General features: G+C 40.3%; 1 protein-coding gene across 27 annotated transcripts in view; it reads right to left on the bottom strand.

Moving 5' to 3' along the window:
- ADAM22 (ADAM metallopeptidase domain 22) overlaps window positions 1–16,348 on the bottom strand; it is a 238,033-nt gene extending 221,685 nt beyond the window's left edge. For 3 of the 27 annotated variants that reach the window (XM_036911803.2, XM_036911801.2, XM_036911805.2), the window contains exons 1-2: window positions 15,798–16,345; window positions 15,186–15,346 (exon numbers count right to left, since the gene is read on the bottom strand). In XM_036911803.2, the coding sequence (XP_036767698.2) occupies window positions 15,186–15,346; window positions 15,798–15,882 (246 nt within the window). In that variant the 5' untranslated portion in view covers window positions 15,883–16,345. Of the gene's footprint in view, window positions 1–15,185; window positions 15,347–15,797 lie in introns of all 27 variants that reach the window. The other 24 variants (XM_036911806.2, XM_036911809.2, XM_036911810.2 and 21 more) reach the window with 14 other exon arrangements.
- Window positions 16,349–19,350: the final 3,002 nt, after the last annotated feature.

The raw sequence follows: 19,350 nt of genomic DNA, 5'->3' as shown, positions 1-19,350 counted from the left end.
CAGTCTTCCTGAAAAAGAATTAAAAACAAAGCTCATAACCATGATGATGGAGCTGCAGAGAAATATGCAAGAGCTAAGGGATGATGTCCAGAAGGAGATTACAGAAATGAAACAATCTCTGGAAGGATTTATAAGCAGAATGGATAAGATGCAAGAGGCCATTGATGGAATAGAAACCAGACAACAGGAACGCATAGAAGCTGACACAGAGAGATAAAAGGATCTCCAGGAATGAAACAATATTAAGAAAACTGTGTGACCAATCCAAAAGGAACAATATCCGCATTATAGGGGTACCAGAAGAAGAACAGAGAGAGAAAGGGATAGGAAGTGTATTTGAAGAAATAATTGCTGAAAACTTCCCCAAACTGGGGGAGGAAATAATCGATCAGACCATGGAAGTGTACAGAACTCCCAACAGAAAGGACCCAAGTAGGACAACACCAAGACACATAATAATTAAAATGGCAAAGATCAAGGACAAGGACAGAGTTTTAAAGGCAGCTAGAGAGAAGAAAAAGGTCACCTACAAAGGGAAACCCATCAGGCTATCATCAGACTTCTCAACAGAAACAATACAGGCCAGAAGAGAATGGCATGATATATTTAATGCAATGAAAGAGAAGGGCCTTGAACCAAGAATACTGTATCCACACGACTATCATTTAAATGTGAAGGAGGGATTAAACAATTCCCAGACAAGCAAAAGTTGAGGGAATTTGCCTCCCACAAACCACCTCTACAGGGTATTTTAGAGGGACTGCTCTAGATGGGAGCACTCCTAAGACTAAATAGATGTCACCAGAGAAAATAAAATCACAGCAAAGAAAGCAGACCAACCAAATACTGACTAAAGGCAAAAAAAAATCAACTACCCACAAAAGCAGTTAAAGGAAGCACAAAAGATCACAGAATTAAACAACCAACATATAAAGAATGGAGGAGGAGGAATAAGAAGGGAGAAAAATTAAGAATGACCAGATAGTGTTTAAAATAGCTCAATAAGTGAGTTAAGTTAGACAGTAAGATACTAAAGATGCTAACCTTGAACCTTTGGCAACCACGAATCTAAAGCTTGCAATGGCAATACGTACATATCTTTCAATAATCACCCTAAATGTAAATGGACTGAATACACCAATCAAAAGACACAGAATAATAGAATGGATAAAAAAGCAAGACCCATCTCTATGCTGCTTACAAGAGACTCACCTCAAACCCAAAGACTATAGGAACAATGAAAGACTGAAGGAACAAAACAGCAGCAGAATCATAGAACCTAAGAATGGACTAACAGTTACCAAAGGGAAAGGGACTGGGGAGAAAGGGAGGGAAGGGAGGGATAAGGGTGGGGAAAAAGAAAGGGGGCATTACGAGTAGTATGTATAATGTGGGGGGAGGCATGGGGAGGGCTGTGCAACACAGAGAAGACAAGTAGTGATTCTACAAGCATCTTACTATGCTGATGGACAGTACTGTAATGGGGTTTGTGGGGGGAATTTGGTGAAGGGGGGACTCTAGTAAACATAATATTCTTCATGTAATTGTAGATTAATGACAACAAAAATAATTAATTAATTTAAAATAAATAAATAAAACACACACAAAAGATTAATATAGTTTATGGATAAATATTTATCTAGATAAACTATGAAAACAAAGCCAGGATGGATGTACACCAATTGCAAGGTGACAGTCCCTCTGGGAAAGATGGGGAAATGGAAGGCAGGAAGGCCTCCACTCAGTCTATAATGTTTATCTGAAAATAAAAATAAAAACTACTATGTTGTATTGATTCTGGTTGGTGAGTACAAGAATGTCTGTTATGTTACTCTATCTACCTTTTTGGTATGTTTCAATTACTTTGAAATGTAATCTTTTTAAAATTACAAAAAGTAACAAAGAATTGCCTTCAAGAAATTTTCACAAGCACCCTCACATGGTGGATTTCATAGATCCCACCTAACTGCTAGGGGCTGAGGGACACATCTGTACAGATATCGCTAATACCGTTGCCAGAAAAACTACAAGAAATATTATGAGAGTTGCAAGGAGGCACATTTTGACTCAACTTTCTAAAATCTTTTTAACCAGAGCTGCCCAAAGAAAGAGTTGCCTTATAGGTATTAGGTGCCCCTGTGAGGAACCCTACAGGACACTTTTAAAAACTGTAGTTTGGATCATGACCCATTAGAGAGCTCTGAATTCACTTTAGTGCACAATGGGCAAGAGGTTTTGGAAAATGACAAAGAGCACAGTAGAATGAAGAATATACAACTGCATGTATTAAGGGTAGGTATTGTTTCATAACACACTTGTTTTGTTCTTTGGAGTGTGTGTGTGTTTTTCAGGGTATATACAAAAACTTTTACAAGATCCTCATGGCGGCATTATGCACAATTCCCAAAAAAGTAGAAACAGCCCAAATCTCCAGGTGAGTTGATGCACAGTGGAATATTATTCAGCAGTGGAAAGGAATGAAGTAATAATGCATGCTACATCTTGCTGCACTGATGGACAGTGACTGCATTGGGGTATGGGTGGGGACTTGATAATATGGGTAAATGTAGTAACCACATTGTTTTTTCATGTGAAACCTTCATAAGAGTGTATATCAATCATGACATAATAAAAAATTTTAAAAAAAAAATAATAATAATAATGCATGCTACAATGTGGATGAACCTTGAAAACATACTAAATGAAAGAGGCCAGCCACAAGAACCCACATAGTGTATGATTCCATTTATAAAAGTGTCTGGAAGAGGCAAATCCATAGACACAGAAAGTAGATTAGTGGCTGCAGAAGCTGGGACTGGGATCAGGCAGTGTGGCAAACAGCCTGAAGAATATGTTTCTTTCTGGGGTGATGAAAACATTTTAAAATTGACTGTGGTGATGGTTGCACAACTGGTTACATTAAAAAACTTCTAAGTCGTTCATTATTGTTAAATGAGTGAATTCTATGGTATGCAAATTATATTTGCATAAAGCTCCTATGTAAAATATGTATATATGATTAAAATATGAATTATTTTATTCCTGAGAGATTACAGTAGGTCAGCTGAAGTCATAAAACTGTTAAACAGTTAGTATCTATTAGACAGTGACTTAATCTTAATATTTTGATGTGGGACCTCTTTCCTACCACACGCCCTTATTTTCTTTTCTGATCTTAAAACTGCTTTCACGTCCTTCATGCATACTCAAATATAAATGCTTGAAATCAGTTTAGAGCGTCAGTCACCCTTCCCTGGGGTCTCCACTTATTCTAAAGTAACTATTCTGCAGTGGTGTTTTTCTGATTTAAATCAGAGTCCAGATTTTGTAAAGGCATGCAGATTTCATGGAGTAATAGTACTATACGGGGTAATAGCTACCTTCTAAAAAAACAAAGTAAATATTTTATATTAACTCATTAAAGAGAGGTAGAAACTAGAGAAAAATTGAAATGAAACAGTATTATAAAAGAAAGTTAATGTGGGCTTACCTACAGAGGGTAAAAGAAAAAAAAAGGATGTTTTTAGTTCAAAACCACAGTCAAAAAAAATAAAATACAAATTCCAAGAACAAACATCAAAGAACACCTTGGCTGAACATGTCATATGAGTTCAGATCCATCAAAAATACTCTCTGTCACTCTCCCAGAAGACATACATCACTGTCTTAAAGAAAATGCAGCTCCAGGGGGCAAATAGTGGATAGAATCACACACAGAGGTTAAATAGCTTGGATTTATCTTTTTTGGGAGCGATGGGGCTATAAACTGACACGAATGATTTTGTCACAGTGATTAAAGCAGCTGAGAGACAGCAAAGCGGCTTTATGTGGCAGGATGTCAGTACACCAAGCACTGAGTTCTCACCACTTTCTCTGGTGGTCTCTCTCCTCCTCATCACGGCCCTGCCTTTCCGACCAAACCCTGCCTCAGACTGGAAGCAGGAGGGCTCAGATTGCTCACAGTAATGGGATCCTCACAGAACCTGGGCGCCCCACGTACAGGGTGGCTCTGCTGGGCTGGCCCAATAGCATTGATGTGGGAGATGAGGAAGAACGAGGTCAGAGATAAGGCAGAAGTGTGGAAGGAGGCTCATGCTCCTCTGAAACCCATCCCAACAAAATATTTGAATGATCCAGAGGAAATAAACGTTCTAACTATTGGAAACACATCCAAAGTGCATAAAATCAGTAACATAAATGTTCACAGGACATTTTTTCAGCATCTCTGACACAAAAAAATTGAAACAAAAGCAGACCACAAGTATTTGCTGAATTATCAGCTATGCATCAGGCACAGTGCTAGGCAGTAAGCCAACACTGGCATATATGAATGACCAAGCTCCAGCCCAAGACTACAGTCTATTTCATGGGGACACCTTCCATAACACACCCAAGTTAGCAGTGTTCCCATCCCCGCCCCAGCACCCCCGTGGGCCACCAACACACACAGAAGCAAGAACAATTTGATGACAAGCCTATGAGGCAAGTTTTAGTACACCTGTCTTACCATTCCTTAATACTGAGTCCAAATCATATAACAACAGATCATTGGAAGACTTTGAGAAGTGACATGCTCAGAAAGTGTGGAGGATGGGCTGAGCACATAACTCAGAGTTCAAATCCAGGAGACTATGAACAATGAAAACAAGGAGAATGATTTTAGAAAGATGATTATTCCAGCAGTAAAGAGCAGAAGGGACACTTCAATCCATAGCCAAAGAAGAAAATGAATGAGGGACAATTTAAGGGGAACAAAATCAAAGAGAAAAAAGGAAAACCACACAGAAACAAAAACAAAAACAAAATGAAAAACAGGTTTAAAGGTAAGTGATAAAATGGATAGCTCGTTGAACTATGACACATTTTTCAAATCCCAAAATAATTAAGCCCGGCAATGTACAGCACAATATTCTCAACACTGGGTGTAAGTAACCTTTCAGAGACTTGTTTTTACTTTAGTTGCTAAGAGCAAAAGAGCCATTTGACAGAAATAGAGTGGGGGGAAAAAAATACAAAATAAACCCAGGGTCCTAGGGAAAGTGGACAGAGCAAGGCCATGTTCACAGGACAATAGCAAATGGAAAGCGGTCACAGGAAAAGTGCCAGAGCTGCACCAATAGATGAAGAAAGAAATGAAGAAAAAAGAAATGACTGACCAGGAAAAGCCTGGTACAGCCAGAGGGTTCTGGGGCCTACGACTGGACCAGCACTCTCCATGTTCATGGCACTGGGGACCTCACCCAGCCAACGCTGCTTGCTGGGCCTTGTCAGGTACAAGGCTCTGGGCTCAATGCTGAGAAGGAAGGAAAGTGGAAGATGAGGATGAGTGCCTTCACTCCATATTTTCCTGTACAATTAAATTGGAATAAAATAAATTTTTACCCAACACCCTATCACAACAACAAACTTAATGATTTCACAATCAGAACATTTAAGAAATGTCCTCTGAACAACTCAGTTAATCTACCTCAAGGAGATTTCATAGTATAAGAACATCATTAGAAGAACATATATAGAAGAACACATACTAAACCAACCTTAGAAATTCAATTAAATGAGAATTCTCAGTGTCTTGGCACCAATATGCCCTCCCCTCTCCCCCTACCCCACCTTTTTATCCTAGAGGATTTTGAGAAACAATACAAACTGCTCTACCCCATGGTTTGAAATAGCCTTACCTCTACTTACTCACCCAGTCAGAAATGGCTTACACTTTGGAGACAGCAATGAACACTACCTGAATTTTTATCTCCTTATCAATTGATATCTGCCCAGGTTTTAAGGTACTTCAATGAGGAGATAAGCTTTTAAAAGTGCAATGAGTATTTGCAACTAAACCAGCTGTACAAGACCATAACATTCGAGATCAGTTTTGCAGTCCTGAATCAAAACTTTCATCATCTTCAGTGATGTTTAAGTTTCTATCAAAGTCAATAAAACTCTTCATAAGAAACCATGGCTTAATTATTTAGCATAAGGTTAAATTTGTAAGTGCATCTGTAAAAAAAAAAAATTCTCATTCTTAGATTAAACGTTTACCTTAAGTTTTCATGGAAAGCACTCCTAACCACTGCCAAACTGCAGGTAATACCAAATTCACCTTGAAAATAACCCACTTTTTATGGCAAACAGAGATGGACACCACAATTATCCATTCCATTAAGAACACATTTTCCAAACTCCCACTTACAAGGACTCTTTGATCATTAACATACATTTATTGACCACAGACCACATGCCATTCAAAATGAGCCTGCTACTCATTTTGTACACACTTTTTTCAGAGCATCAACTCTTGCATGAAGTAGGAACTCAGTCTTTATAGGAGCCTCATCTCTTGACCCAAGAGAAGCACAGCATGAAATGGAGAGAAGAGTGAGCCCTTTAAAGCCCTCTCCCACTAGCCTGCAGACCTTTAGAAAAGACAAATGAAAAATAAGATGGAGGAAGAAGAAGAGGGAGGAAGAATAAGAAATAAAGAAGAGAAAATGAGGAAGCGGGAGGGAACAGAGAGGAAGGAAAAGGAGAAAAGAAGAAGAAATTGTTCTTCACTCTGAGCCACATAAAGCTCGGGGAGATGAAAACAGTTCAGATGCCATCAGAGCAAGTCTGGTTAAAAAATACAAGTTCCCCTTTAAAAAACACTAGACTTAGATCAAGAGTGGAGCCAACCGCCAAAACCCGGATGGTTTTAGTTCCTCAGACTCCCTGGTTGAGCCAGAAGCTTACGGGCCTGCCCTGGCCCAGAGAAACCATTATCTTCTCTCTCTAACCGGTTTCTCATTTCCCTGAGCCTCACCTTTCTCCACCCTTCTGCCCACAGTCGCCCATGTTCATGACCCGAGATCAGCCTTCAGCCAACAGTTACTCCAGCCTCCTAGACTCATTCCACTGTGCATGACCTTGACTGCTACTTAGGCCCACTGAGGCTCCACAGCTGACTTCCTGGGCAGATCCTGACAGGATATTCCAAAGGCATTAAAAATCCACAGGCGAATCCATAGACATCTCAGGTTCTATGAAGTGGCAGTTCTTTCTGCATTATCTTGCTATCTAATCCAAAAAAAGAGAAACCTCTCAGAGAAAAGCTTAAGCAAACTGTGTGTTACGGCCTGCCTCCAACATCCTGACCCCACCAGTGGAGGAAATTTCTTCCAAACAAGCCTACTTAGAAGGCAAACTGAAAAAATAAATTAATAAAGAAGGAAGAAGAGCAATTGACCAACTAGAGGTAAATGCTAGAGAGATGAGTCAGTGTCAAATAGAACATGTGGTCTAAGAAAACCATCAACCAGTTATACCGCCTCAGGTAGAACATTTTAAAACCACCTGCAAAACTTGAGCTCCTGAGGCCTGTCTTCAAGAAAGCATCATTGATTTCCCATCTTCAAAGAATTATGTAATGTTCTTTATTTGGGCAAAAAAAATGCAACAAAAAGGCAACTGCTGCTAAGTACTGAAGTACCCTGGTACAAAATTAATTTTTAAAAAGGAGAAGAAAAATGTTGATTTACTCATATTGATACATACAAATCTGAAAAATCTCTTCAATGCAAACAGATTTTGGGGGGGTGGATTAAGTTCTTTATTCCTTCTCTTCCCAGTTATAATTGCTGATATTTCTGGATCATGGTACAGCAAGTTTTACTTTATTTCCAAAATCAAATTACATATAATAGTCTGTTCTGGGGAAAAAACAGATTTCTATCTTAAAAGCAACTCAGATGATGAAATCAGAAGTAAAGGACAGCTATAAGTCTAAAATCTTTTTTCATATATGAAGTATTTGTATTTTTAAATAGCACACTGAACTCTGTCTTAATTATGTGTAAAATAATTGTAATCATTAAAAGGGGCTATAAATTCAATATTTAAATTACTCATGACTTTTTCCCCTACTATGTTCCCAAAAGAATTTCAGGGTATTTACATGGACATTTGCAAGATAAAATATAATTTTTAAGCAGATGAAGAAACTGGGGGAAAAGGAAAATTTATTACTTCAATAAATATTCATTAAGCACCTGCCCTGTGCCAGGCACTGTTCTAAGCAGTGGAATACATCGCAAACAAATAGGCAAGATCTCTGTTCTCAGAGCACTTAGAAGGAAGGCAATAAGCAAGCCTAAATAGAACATCAAATGATAACAAGCGCTAGCGAGACAATGGCATGCTGAGCTGTTGTAAGAAGGGGATGCAGGGGGGCTACTTTACAAAAGTGGACAGAGGAAACCTCTGTGAGATTTCTTTTGGGGAAGGGGAGCACACCTGACACCGTAGCCTCTGCCTGGCCAGCGCACACACAGTGTCCAGGGTGGGGCCTGAGATTACTATTTTTAAGCCTGCAGATGTATATTAATCTAAGTAAAACATGCATATGAAAATGTGCACAGAAATGACTTCCCAGATTGATAAATTATCACGAGTCAAGAGATATTTCAGACGGCTTTTGAGCTGAAATGGGGATGCTGAAAGGGGTATGCTGATGAGCCAGATGTAGCTGCTCCCAAGCTGTGCCTTTGGCTTTGCGAGAGGGCACAATTTGTCGCTAAATTTTGGGATCCAACTCAAGGGAGGAAACACAGTTACAGGACAAATCTCTCCTCTTGGTCCTGATGAGACACCATGCCTGATATTCTCCAAGACTTCATTTAACACTCCAACTTGTTTTGCACGAATATTTCTTACTTTTAAATATCATTTAGGTGATTGAAGAGGTCACGGAAAATGACTGAGAAAACTGATACCAATACCAATTCAGATATCAAACTGTCTTATGACTAACTGAAATCCAAAGAGAATTAAGGAAAAAAAAGTCTTTAATCGTAAGATAAAATACACAGAACTCCTCAGCCCTGGATGCAAACTGAAATCTCCTGGGAGGATTTCTTAAAATACCCCCCACCCCAGAATCTCTGGAGCTGAGGCCAGTACACTGTGAAGGAACAGATGATAATTCTCCGTAAATAATTTCCTTTAAATGAATTTCTGGCAGATTAAACTCCAACAAGTACTCAGAGTGCAAATAACCTCTGCTGCTGTTTACATGTAGATTGAGATATTCCCATGCGGCTAAAAGAATCTCTTAACATAGAAATAGAAATTTTATATCCCTTTCTAGAAGTGAAGACATATAACAAGTACTAAACATGACAACAATTCTTCCCTGAAGAAATTAGCAGAGGAGGAGGCCCAGCCAGGGCCAAGAGTTTCATAAAGAAATGTTAGGTTTGTTCCAACACAGAAATGAATGGGTAAAGAAGTAGTAAAGATTACATAAGGATTACTTTATGTGGCTCGCTAACAGTTTCTTCAACAATTCTTTTCCCAATTCTACTACTTACTAGTTATATGATCTTGGGCAGGTTAATTAGCTTCCTTAGGCCTCAGTTTCCTTATCTATAAAATGGCTATGTAATTATATCTATCTCATTATGAGAGATAATGCACGTAAATCAGTACAGTGCCTGGTATGTGGTAAATATTCAACAAATATTCTTATTTTTAAATCTTTCTCTCCATATTTGCTTTCTAGTACTTTTATTCCCCAAGTAAACACATCCAACTAGATGTTCACAGAAGCTATCATTTGAGTTATTACTGATTAGGTATCTGTTTTATCTGAATGTTTGGACATTTGAGACTCTGAAGCTATTTCTACAGCTCACTTTCTTTACTTCTTTATAGCTACACATGGAAAACTATGAATGACTTAATTTAGGAGCTTATGGGTTGATAAACACTCTTGTTTTATTTCTCATTTTTCAAAGACTGCTAAATGTTCTACCATTTTTAATGATTAGAGCCGCTCCTAGATGTACATGACAGGTGGCCTGCTTTCTGGTGGGGTCTTAGTGAGAGCAGGAAGCTGTGAGTTCAGTAGTACTGGGTAGACACAAAAGATAGTTTGTGTCTTGTCTTGGAGAAAGACATAGGAATATGGATGGCTACCAATATTTCTTTAGATGTCATTTTAGTGGAACTACATCTATCTTGCAGCACTTGAAAATATTTTTTTAAAGTTATATAGTAGTGAAGAAGCTTGCAGAACACAGCAAAAATGCTTCATTTCTATTATCTTGAGAGTGAGAATGGAAAATATAAAGCCATTTAACATTTAATAGGTGAAAAGTACCTCTTGAATGCATAAAAATCCTGTTGTAACATTCACAGGGGCTCCTGAACTAAGTCCCGCTGCGTCGGGCTGGTTGGGTGCCCAAGCTCGAGCTTGTTCTGCTTTAATAAAGGCTCTTTGTTTTTACGTGCTGAGTCCTCCGGTGGTTCTTGGGACTCGCTGCGATTCAGGCATAACAATAGCAGCAGAGCAAAGTTTTAATTGGTGGCAAAACTTCATCAATATTGAGCTACTTAGGTTTAACAAATGCACATTAAGAAAAAAAAAACATGTTTGTGCTATCCTTGCAAAATACTTATAAAGCTGTAATTCCTAGGAGTCCTTTTCTGCCAGAGAAGCAGTACTGCGGACAATTTACAGTCAAGCTGACTCAGTGCTCCCAGGTGAAACAGCACAATTCTAAGTACAGCTCACTCAGACTTAGGCATATGGATAAATATATTCATAAAAATGGAGCAAACTTTTGCTATATCTTGCATATTCCCCTTTACCAGCTATCAAAACCATGAAAAACTGTAAATATGTTCTTGGCACCTGACCACTTTTGAGAAGCTACAATACTTTCCAGGGAAAGAAAGAAAAAAGTGCCCCATCTATTCACTGACAACGACGACTTCTGACAAACAGAAATTCTGATGCTGTAGAGAAATGTAATCACTGGGTGAAACACAAATTATTGAAAATTTATGGGGTGACCACACAACAAAATAAACCACCAAACAACCTATCTTTAGTGCTAAAGTAAATCTGTCATGCTTGGCTAGCAAAAAAGGAGCAACCATTAAGATGCTTATCCTTAAAAATAGCAATTACATAATCAACAGGATGAAACCATCAGTAAGACTCAGTACGTGATATCCTGCCTGGATGGGTGTTCAGCTAAAAAAATGTATTCTTTCATCTGCAAACACACAGTTCCTTCAGCACAAATGATTTCAAGTCAGAAGAAAGACTGGATTATTTTGAATATTATAGTACTGTTATTTTTACAGGACTGAAATTACTTCTGACTTAACCTTGAAGATAACAAGGTTACCCTCAATCAAATACCTCTTGGACTATCATTTCTAAGACCTTATGGGATAATAAGCTTCAGTGGGGGCCAGTCATCCCACTTGGGATGAAAAGTAAAGTTTGCATTCAAGTAACTGGCCATGTAGTAAAGGTAAAGGCCTCATATCAACAGAATTATTATATCACACCAATGAAATTGTATTTCTACAGAACTAAAGTGAAAATGTCTTCCAAAAAATAAGTGTTCTGTTCCATTTAGTGTTGAAACTGAAACAAATACACTTCAAAAGTGTAAAATTAAGGTGTTTTATACCATAGTTCTTGTGACCTTTCTGAAACATTAAGTAATACATTGCTGGTTTCCTTCCTCCGAGCAAGGGCTTTATCTTATCAGGTGAGAAGCAACTCCTGAATTAGGTTAGATGACCTATAAGGTCTCCTCCACCTCTAGGACTGTTAGATTCTACTTGGTTATGTAAATTGTAGTAGTTTGTAACTTACTTCTGGGAATGTGTTAAATTTAGGTAATTAGGGCACCATTTTGCATTAAAGTGATGTCATAAAATTTCTAAATAGTACTCAAGCAGCCTGAAGGAGCTAAGGTTATTTAATGAAAATTTATACAGTGTTTACAATATACCCAGTGTTATTCTAAGTGCTTTATAAGTATTAACCCACTCATACAGTATTTTCAGTATACTTAGTAACTAAGTTCTTATGAAGATTAATGAGTATGTGAATCAGCATTTACCAATAACTTAAAGTGAAAAACCACATTCACTTACCCTCTGAAATTAAAATAATTCATTTCTAACAATTAGGATTACCCCACAGTGACATGAATCAGGTCAGTTAACATTCTTTTCTAAAATCCTTCAGCTGCCTTCAGGACAAAGTCCAAATTCCTCAGTCAGTCATGAAGGTGCCGCAACATCTACTCTGCTTTCTCATTTTGCGTCCTCTGTCCCTGAAATTCCAACTATTTGCAGTTAACAAAAATGTGTCCTGATTCCCACATGCCTGTGCAATTGCTGCTTCTTCTGTTTGATATGCCCATCTGCTCCCTTTAATCTGGCCAGTTCCTACTCACCCTCAAAACACAGCTCGGACAGCACCTTGTCCCCGAGAACCTGCCCTGACTGCTCCCCTGGGTTAAGTACTGTGTCTTCTTGGCTTCCACAGCTATCTGTGATCACTGCCAGAAAATCAGAGAAGTGCAGAGCGTAACTGCTTAACTATTCACCCATCTTCCCACTTGTCTACAAATTCCTTAAAGGCTAGAACTATGCCTTTTATCTCTAAATCCTCAAGGCCTTGCACAAAAATTGGTATACAGTATGAGCTCAAGTAAATAAATGACTTTTAAATAAACAAATCAACAAATGAATATATGTAAGCCTTGTCAGTTGACAGAACAACACCCTACTTTTATTTCTGAAGTAGAGAAGATGCTAAAATACCTATGGGCAGCCAAGATGCCATAAATTCTCTCTCTTTAATTACCAAAGATATAACAAGGACCACATACAATCAACTTGTGTTTTCTGGTCCAATGACAGCCTTTAAAGAAACTAGGAATGGCAAAATGCAGGAAAACTCCTTAGTTTCCTTACTGCGGGGAAAGTTGGCATATGGCAACTAAGTCTATACAACTCTAACTGACAGATACAGTCCTAGAAAAGAGTCAATGATTTCAAACTGTAATTTAAGGAGCATGGTAAACTGCAAAGGTCCCAGGTGACCCAGATATCCAACCAGATGTATTATGCGTATCATACTATGTGCCTAGCACTGAGATAATTGCTTGTAAAAATTACTTTGATGACAAGACAGTATCTTCACTTTCCTTTCTGACTTGAATTCATAATCTACTCATGCTATTTAACCCACATCCTAGCAATTCTTTCACACCTCACCAAAAGCCAGTCATTCTTCCCAAATGGGAGGTTTACTATTGTCAGAAGCGGAAACTACACAGAGGCCTATGAACCAGAATCTGCAGAAATGGTGCTCCATAAATGGGGAGAAAAGGAGGACAGCCTGTTTTCCAAAAGTGGTGGTCTTTTGCCAACACAGAAGGGCAGAGGGTACCTGAAAACATTATCAGCACCAGGCAGACACCCTGGAAGCTTCAAGGTTCAATCCTGCAGCCTTCCTTTTCTGAATCTCTGCTTCCTTCTGTCTCCCCTGCCCTCCAAGAATGTCTTTGTGATTTTCTTTAAAGAGCTGGCTGTCAGTAAAAATTCAGACTCTGGGAAACTCTACAGGATGAAAGACCCCATGTCTTCAACAGATAAATTGCAAGGAGAAGAAACCAAGGAAATGGAGTGGGAAAAACCATGATTCAAAGATACTTAAAAAAACAAAAAAATTAACTAATTGCAGTCTACAGACATTATTTGGGTCCTGAATCAAACAGGCAAATTTAAATATATATGTATTATACTTACATATATTTACTTTACTACATAATACTTAACACATTTATATATTCAATATTTAATATGTTTGTTAGATGTGATAATAACATGGTTACATTTTTAAAAGAATCCTTTAGAGGCGCATAGTGAAATTTGCACTTCTTATGAATGAAATGAAATAATCTGCTTCAAAATAATACAGGAAGGGGAAGAAAATAGGAAATAGGTGAAACAAGATTGGTTTTGAGTTGCTAATTGCTGACCCTGGGGATTCATTATAATATTCTGTCTACTTCTGTGGGTGTTGGACATTTTATATAATTAAAAGTGGTGAAAGATGTGAGAATATTCCTCCAGAGAAGTAATTCTAATTTTTTTTGAAAAATAAGACAGTATCCCCTGCTGCTTCAGTTTTGCTACAGAAACAGGTCGAAATGGAAAAGGGAAATAGGTATTCTCAAAACATTAATTCAAATAATGGAATCCATTAAAGCTTGGCTTGGCATATTAGATTTCCTACTACAATAATCTAACTTCAGTGGATATTACTATAGTGCTTTGAATTAATTTCTATCTTAGATTAAATTTTTAACAGAAGTAAGCATTTGGTTACAAATACAGATACAAATAATATTTTGCTATTTTTCCATATTTTGCACAGATATATTACCATGACTATTACATCATCAAGATATGCTCAAAGTATTAATGAATGTATTTATGCATGTGAACATGACCAGCATGCTTTGGCTTTAGCAAAGTTTACAAAATTTTCAACCACATGAACAAGTTCTATCCTAATATGTACACTTTCAGGTGGGTGAACTGGTTTCCAGGTTGATGTATATAAACACAAAAAATGTTTACAGAGTCCCAGTATATTTACTTAAATCAACTAGTAAATTCAAAATAATGTTCAAGAGTATCTGTGGATGTGCGGTCTAAATATGGGTAACTAGTATCTAAATATGGTTATATGAGAAGCTTAGATATTTTTTAAAACGTAATTTAGAAATGCCGAATAAACAACACAGCCCTAATTACACCAAAAGGGCTGCCCACCAACAAAGGAAAGGGGGAGAGGGACGCCTTTCCGGTCAGGTGAAGGTGAATGGGTACATCTCTTGTGTCCACAAGTAAGAGAGCGCAGAGCCCGGCAGTTCAGCTTGTTTTTACGGTCCGAGTTTAGGCTGGGATGCCTAGGCTTGTTTTTTCCATTTTTCGACAGTACCCACCTTGCTTTAAATCTCTTATAAAGTCTCCTTTTTGAAGATTACAACAACCACTGCCACAACAATGATGATGCAAATCGTGCGCAAATAGATCCCTTCTGCCGCTGCTAGGCTTTTGCTTGGCAGAGGGAAGAGATCTCCACCCCTGCTCTCAGGCTGCCGCCCTCCTGGAGGCAGCCCGCCCAAACTCCTCTCGGGCAAAGCCCCCGCTCTGGGGTTCTTTGGGGGTCTTGTACCCTCCTTTCCCTTCTTTTTTACACAGGGAGCATTAGGATTGCGCTCATTTCACCGAAGACATTGCATCTCCAGGGCAACCGAAAGCAAACGCGGGGAGGCGGAGGACCGGGCCGCTCGGACGACCACCCCCCTGACTGCGCCTCTCACCTGCCCGCCGCCGGGGTCGCCCCGCACCCGCGTGTCGAGGGCGTCGTGCCCAGCTTCGTCGCGGCCGCCCGAGCGGTAGATGAGCCGGAACGGCATGATGCTCTGGCGCTCCAGGAAGCGGTTTTCATCCCTCCTCTCCAGCTCCGTAAAAGAGGCGTCTCCTCCAGGCAGAAAGGCGGTAAGGAAGGAGTGGGGAGAGAAGACGAGAATAGTGACCCGGCCCCGCACTCGTCCGTCCTGCGGTCTGAGTGCCCTGGGCAAACCCCACCGCCCCCTCCCTCCCGGACCCGTCTGGGAAGGACGCGGAGACACCAACCGGAGAACCTTGAACCAGCTCCTCTGAAATCATCCAGGATCGGGGCCCAGAAGCACAGCACCCCTTTCCCATCCTCCGCACTCTTCTTCAGATGAAAACAGGCTTTTGACCGGAGGTTTCTAATGCATCCGCGCGCCCCCACACATGTATTTTTGCTTCACTTCTCACCACCCTTCCAAAGAAAAAATTTCCCCGCGCACTCGGGAAATGGGGATGCCCATTTACAGTGCACTTGAGAGCCACAGAGCTTCCCGGAAAACGGTACGTCCGGAATCCACGGAGGGTGGCTAACTCACCTGCCCGGCCGCAGCGCGCCGGGGGGCAGGTCCCCACGGCACAGAGCAGCAAGAAGGGCACGGACGCAGCCGCCGCCGCCTGCATGGTGCTGCCGCCGGCCGCCGGGTGGGAAACGCTCAGCAACTCATGCCCGAGCAGCCAGGTCCGGCTCCCCCGCGCCGCGCCCCGCGGCTGGCCTGGCCGCCCGCTCCCAACCCGGGCCGGTGCTGCGGCGGCCGTGGCGCTGCAGGTTCCGCCGCGGCGCTGCCTCAGTGCTGCATTGTGCTCCGCGGGCGCTTCCGCTGGCGGGGGGAGCGAGCGAGTGCTGCATTGGGCGCTTGGCTGTAGCTAAGTGGTTTCTAGCGCCTCCCACCTCATCCCGTGGCAAAGGCTCGGGCGGGCGACGAGCTCGGCAGGGAGCGCAGCGCCTAGTGCATTCGCCCCTCTTGCGCGGGCAGAGGCGCGCGCACGAGAGTCGTCTGGGAAATGTAGTTCTCTCTCCGCGCTCCGCTCGTCTCCACGACCGTGCGGACTATCGCTACCTTGTGACCACGAGGTGCTCTACAGCCTGAAGAGCCAAGGGAGCGCAAGGGCGAAAGAGAGAGGCCATCGCCTGCACACCTCCTGGAACGGAGGACATCCAGCCTTACCGCTGCGGGAGCTGGTATTCACCTGCTTGGTCCTCAAAGAACTGTCATAACGTTTCCCACAATCTAGTAGTTACCTAATTATTAGCAGGGAATCATACCCTTAAGAGTACATGGCAAGTTAATCACTCAGCAAATATTGAGGACCTACTGTGTGCCCGATAGTTGGCTAAACACAGGGACACGGCCATGGACCGCGGGGGTATAAGCGGTGCCTGCTCACAGATACAGTTGAACAAATACCACTTTTTACAATACAGTGTGGGGAGTATCCTGGTAAGGCCTGAAGGAGGGTCATTAGTTCATCAAGTGGGGAGTTCGGGAGAACCTTGTGAAGAAGGTCTATACAGGCACCTGATCGATGTTTCGGATTTAGCCCAACTCTTCAGGATGTTTTTCTTCTTCTCTCCAGTATCTGCATGCCTCAAACCTGTATTTGAAAACCAGACTTGGGAAATACTTCTCAGACTGCTATTCCACTTTTCTTTAAATCCAAATGATAGAAACGCTTTACAGCAAGACAATAATGAAATAATTATCAACATAATTAACACTGTGTGGTATGATACAGTTTATCTAAAGTCACATATATTGTCATTTGAACTTCAGCTCAACATTTGGAAAATATTATCCCCATTTCAGAGAGGAGGAAATTAAGGCTTTACAGCTGCACCTTCCAAATACTACCGTCTCTAGCTTTATATATAAAATACCTAGGAATAAACCTAACCAAGGAAGTGAAAGACCTATACCCTGAAAACTATAAGACACTCTTAAAAGAAATTAAAGAGGACACTAACAAATGGAAACTCATCCCATGCTCTTGGCTAGGAAGAATTAATATCATCAAAATGGCCATCCTGCCCAAAGCAATATACAGATTTGATGCAATCCCTATCAAATTACCAACAGCATTCTTCAACGAACTGGAACAAATAGTTCAAAAATTTACATGGAAACACCAAAGACCCTGAATAGACAAAGCAATCCTGGGAAGGAAGAATAAAGTGGGGGGGATCTCGCTCCCCAACTTCAAGCTCTACTACAAAGCCACAGTAATCAAGACAATTTGGTACTGGCACAAGAACAGAGCCACAGACCAGTGGAACAGAATAGAGACTCCAGATATTAACCCAAACATATATGGTCAATTAATATATGATAAAGGAGCCATGGACATACAATGGAGAAATGACAGTCTCTTCAACAGATGGTGCTGGCAAAGCTGGATCACTGTCTAACCCCACACACAAAAGTAAATTTGAAATGGATCAAAGACCTGAATGTAAGTCATGAAACCATAAAACTCTTAGAAAAAAATAGGCAAAAATCTCTTGGACATAAACATGAGCGAATTCTTTATGAACGTATCTCCCCAGGCAAGAGAAACAAAAGCTATTTAAATTTAAGGTAATCAAAATGAAATAAAATTAAAAATCCAATTCCTCAAGTTATGATAACCAGATTTCTACTGCTACCTGTATTGTAGAGCAAAAATAGGGAACATTTCCATCATTGCAGATAGTTCTCTTGGATAAGACTGGCTTTGAGAATTTAAATTACTTTTCCGGAGGTGTGATGACTACTCATAGGGCAGACTGGATCTCCTGCTTTCTGGGTCTTAGTGCACATCACCCTGGTTGAATCTTCTGTTTGTGTAACCTCCATCTTGGTTCTGGTCCTGTAAAACATGAAGAAGAACTTTCCATATGATGCTCTTTGGAGATATTTTTCTCCTTCCCTGTGGGATTTTTTTTTTTTTACCATTGCCTCATGTGACATGGTTTCAGGTTTCCTCACCATCATGAAGACTTGAAAATACACTCCTGTGTGTCAGTGTCCCAGCTAAAGTGTGGTATCCAGAAGTAAATACAACTTACTGAGACATGGTTTCACAAAAAAACAGTAGAGAGGGACCCTTTTCTCCCTTGTGAGAATACTCTTTCATATTTTGGTAACCACATCTCACTAAGCTTATCATCAATTCATAAAAATTCCCACAATCTTTAAATAATGAGATACTTAAGAATTCTATATGATGTGCAATTGTAGCCTGAATATGGGCTATAAGATTTTAATTGTATACTTTAGACCTTGATGCAGGAGATTCTATAATAGTTACAGTAAAAGAGAATTGGATCCCAAGGGCCTGGAAAAGCCCTTTTTACCTTCAACCTCTAATCATAGACACACATTCTTAACCCACCTCTCTAAGTTGGAAGAATTGGTTTTACATGTTTTATAAAAACTGTGCTGTCTTAATTATACTCCAAAATATTTTTATTTAAACATCTTTTGCTATTATAACTGATGACTTCCAGTACATGTGTTGTGAGCACTTCTCTAAGGCAGGTGGTCAAAACAAGATATCGCTTAGTTCTTGGGTTTGAACAACTTTTATTTTTTTGGTATCATCAATCTACAATTACATGAAGAACATTATGTTTACTTCACCAAGTCCCCCCCGAAATACCCCTTCACAGTCAAGATCCTGTAAGACACTACCTCTCTTCTCTGTGTTGCACAGCCCTCCCCGTGCCCCCCACACACTATACATGCTAATCGTAATGCCCCCTTTCTTTTTCCCTGCCCTTATCCCGCCCTTCCCACCCATCCTCCCCAGTCCCTTTCCCTTTGGTAACTGTTAGTCCATTCTTGGGTTCTGTGATTCTGCTGCTGTTTCGTCCCTTCAGTTTTCCTTTGTTCTTATGCTCCACATATGAGTGAAATCATTTGGTACTTGTCTTTCTCTGCCTGGCTTATTTCACTGAGAATAATACCCTTTGGTTCCATCCATGTTGTTGTGAATGGTAGGATCTGTTTTTTTCTTATGGCTGAGTAATATTCCATTGTGTATATCTACCACATCTTCTTTATCCATTCATCTACTGATGGACACTTAGGTTGCTTCCACTTCTTAGCTATT

The sequence above is a fragment of the Manis pentadactyla genome, chromosome 7 (assembly GCF_030020395.1).
Source record: "Manis pentadactyla isolate mManPen7 chromosome 7, mManPen7.hap1, whole genome shotgun sequence".
Taxonomy (NCBI): Eukaryota; Metazoa; Chordata; class Mammalia; order Pholidota; family Manidae; genus Manis; species Manis pentadactyla.
This window is presented reverse-complemented; position numbering and strand designations above follow the sequence as displayed.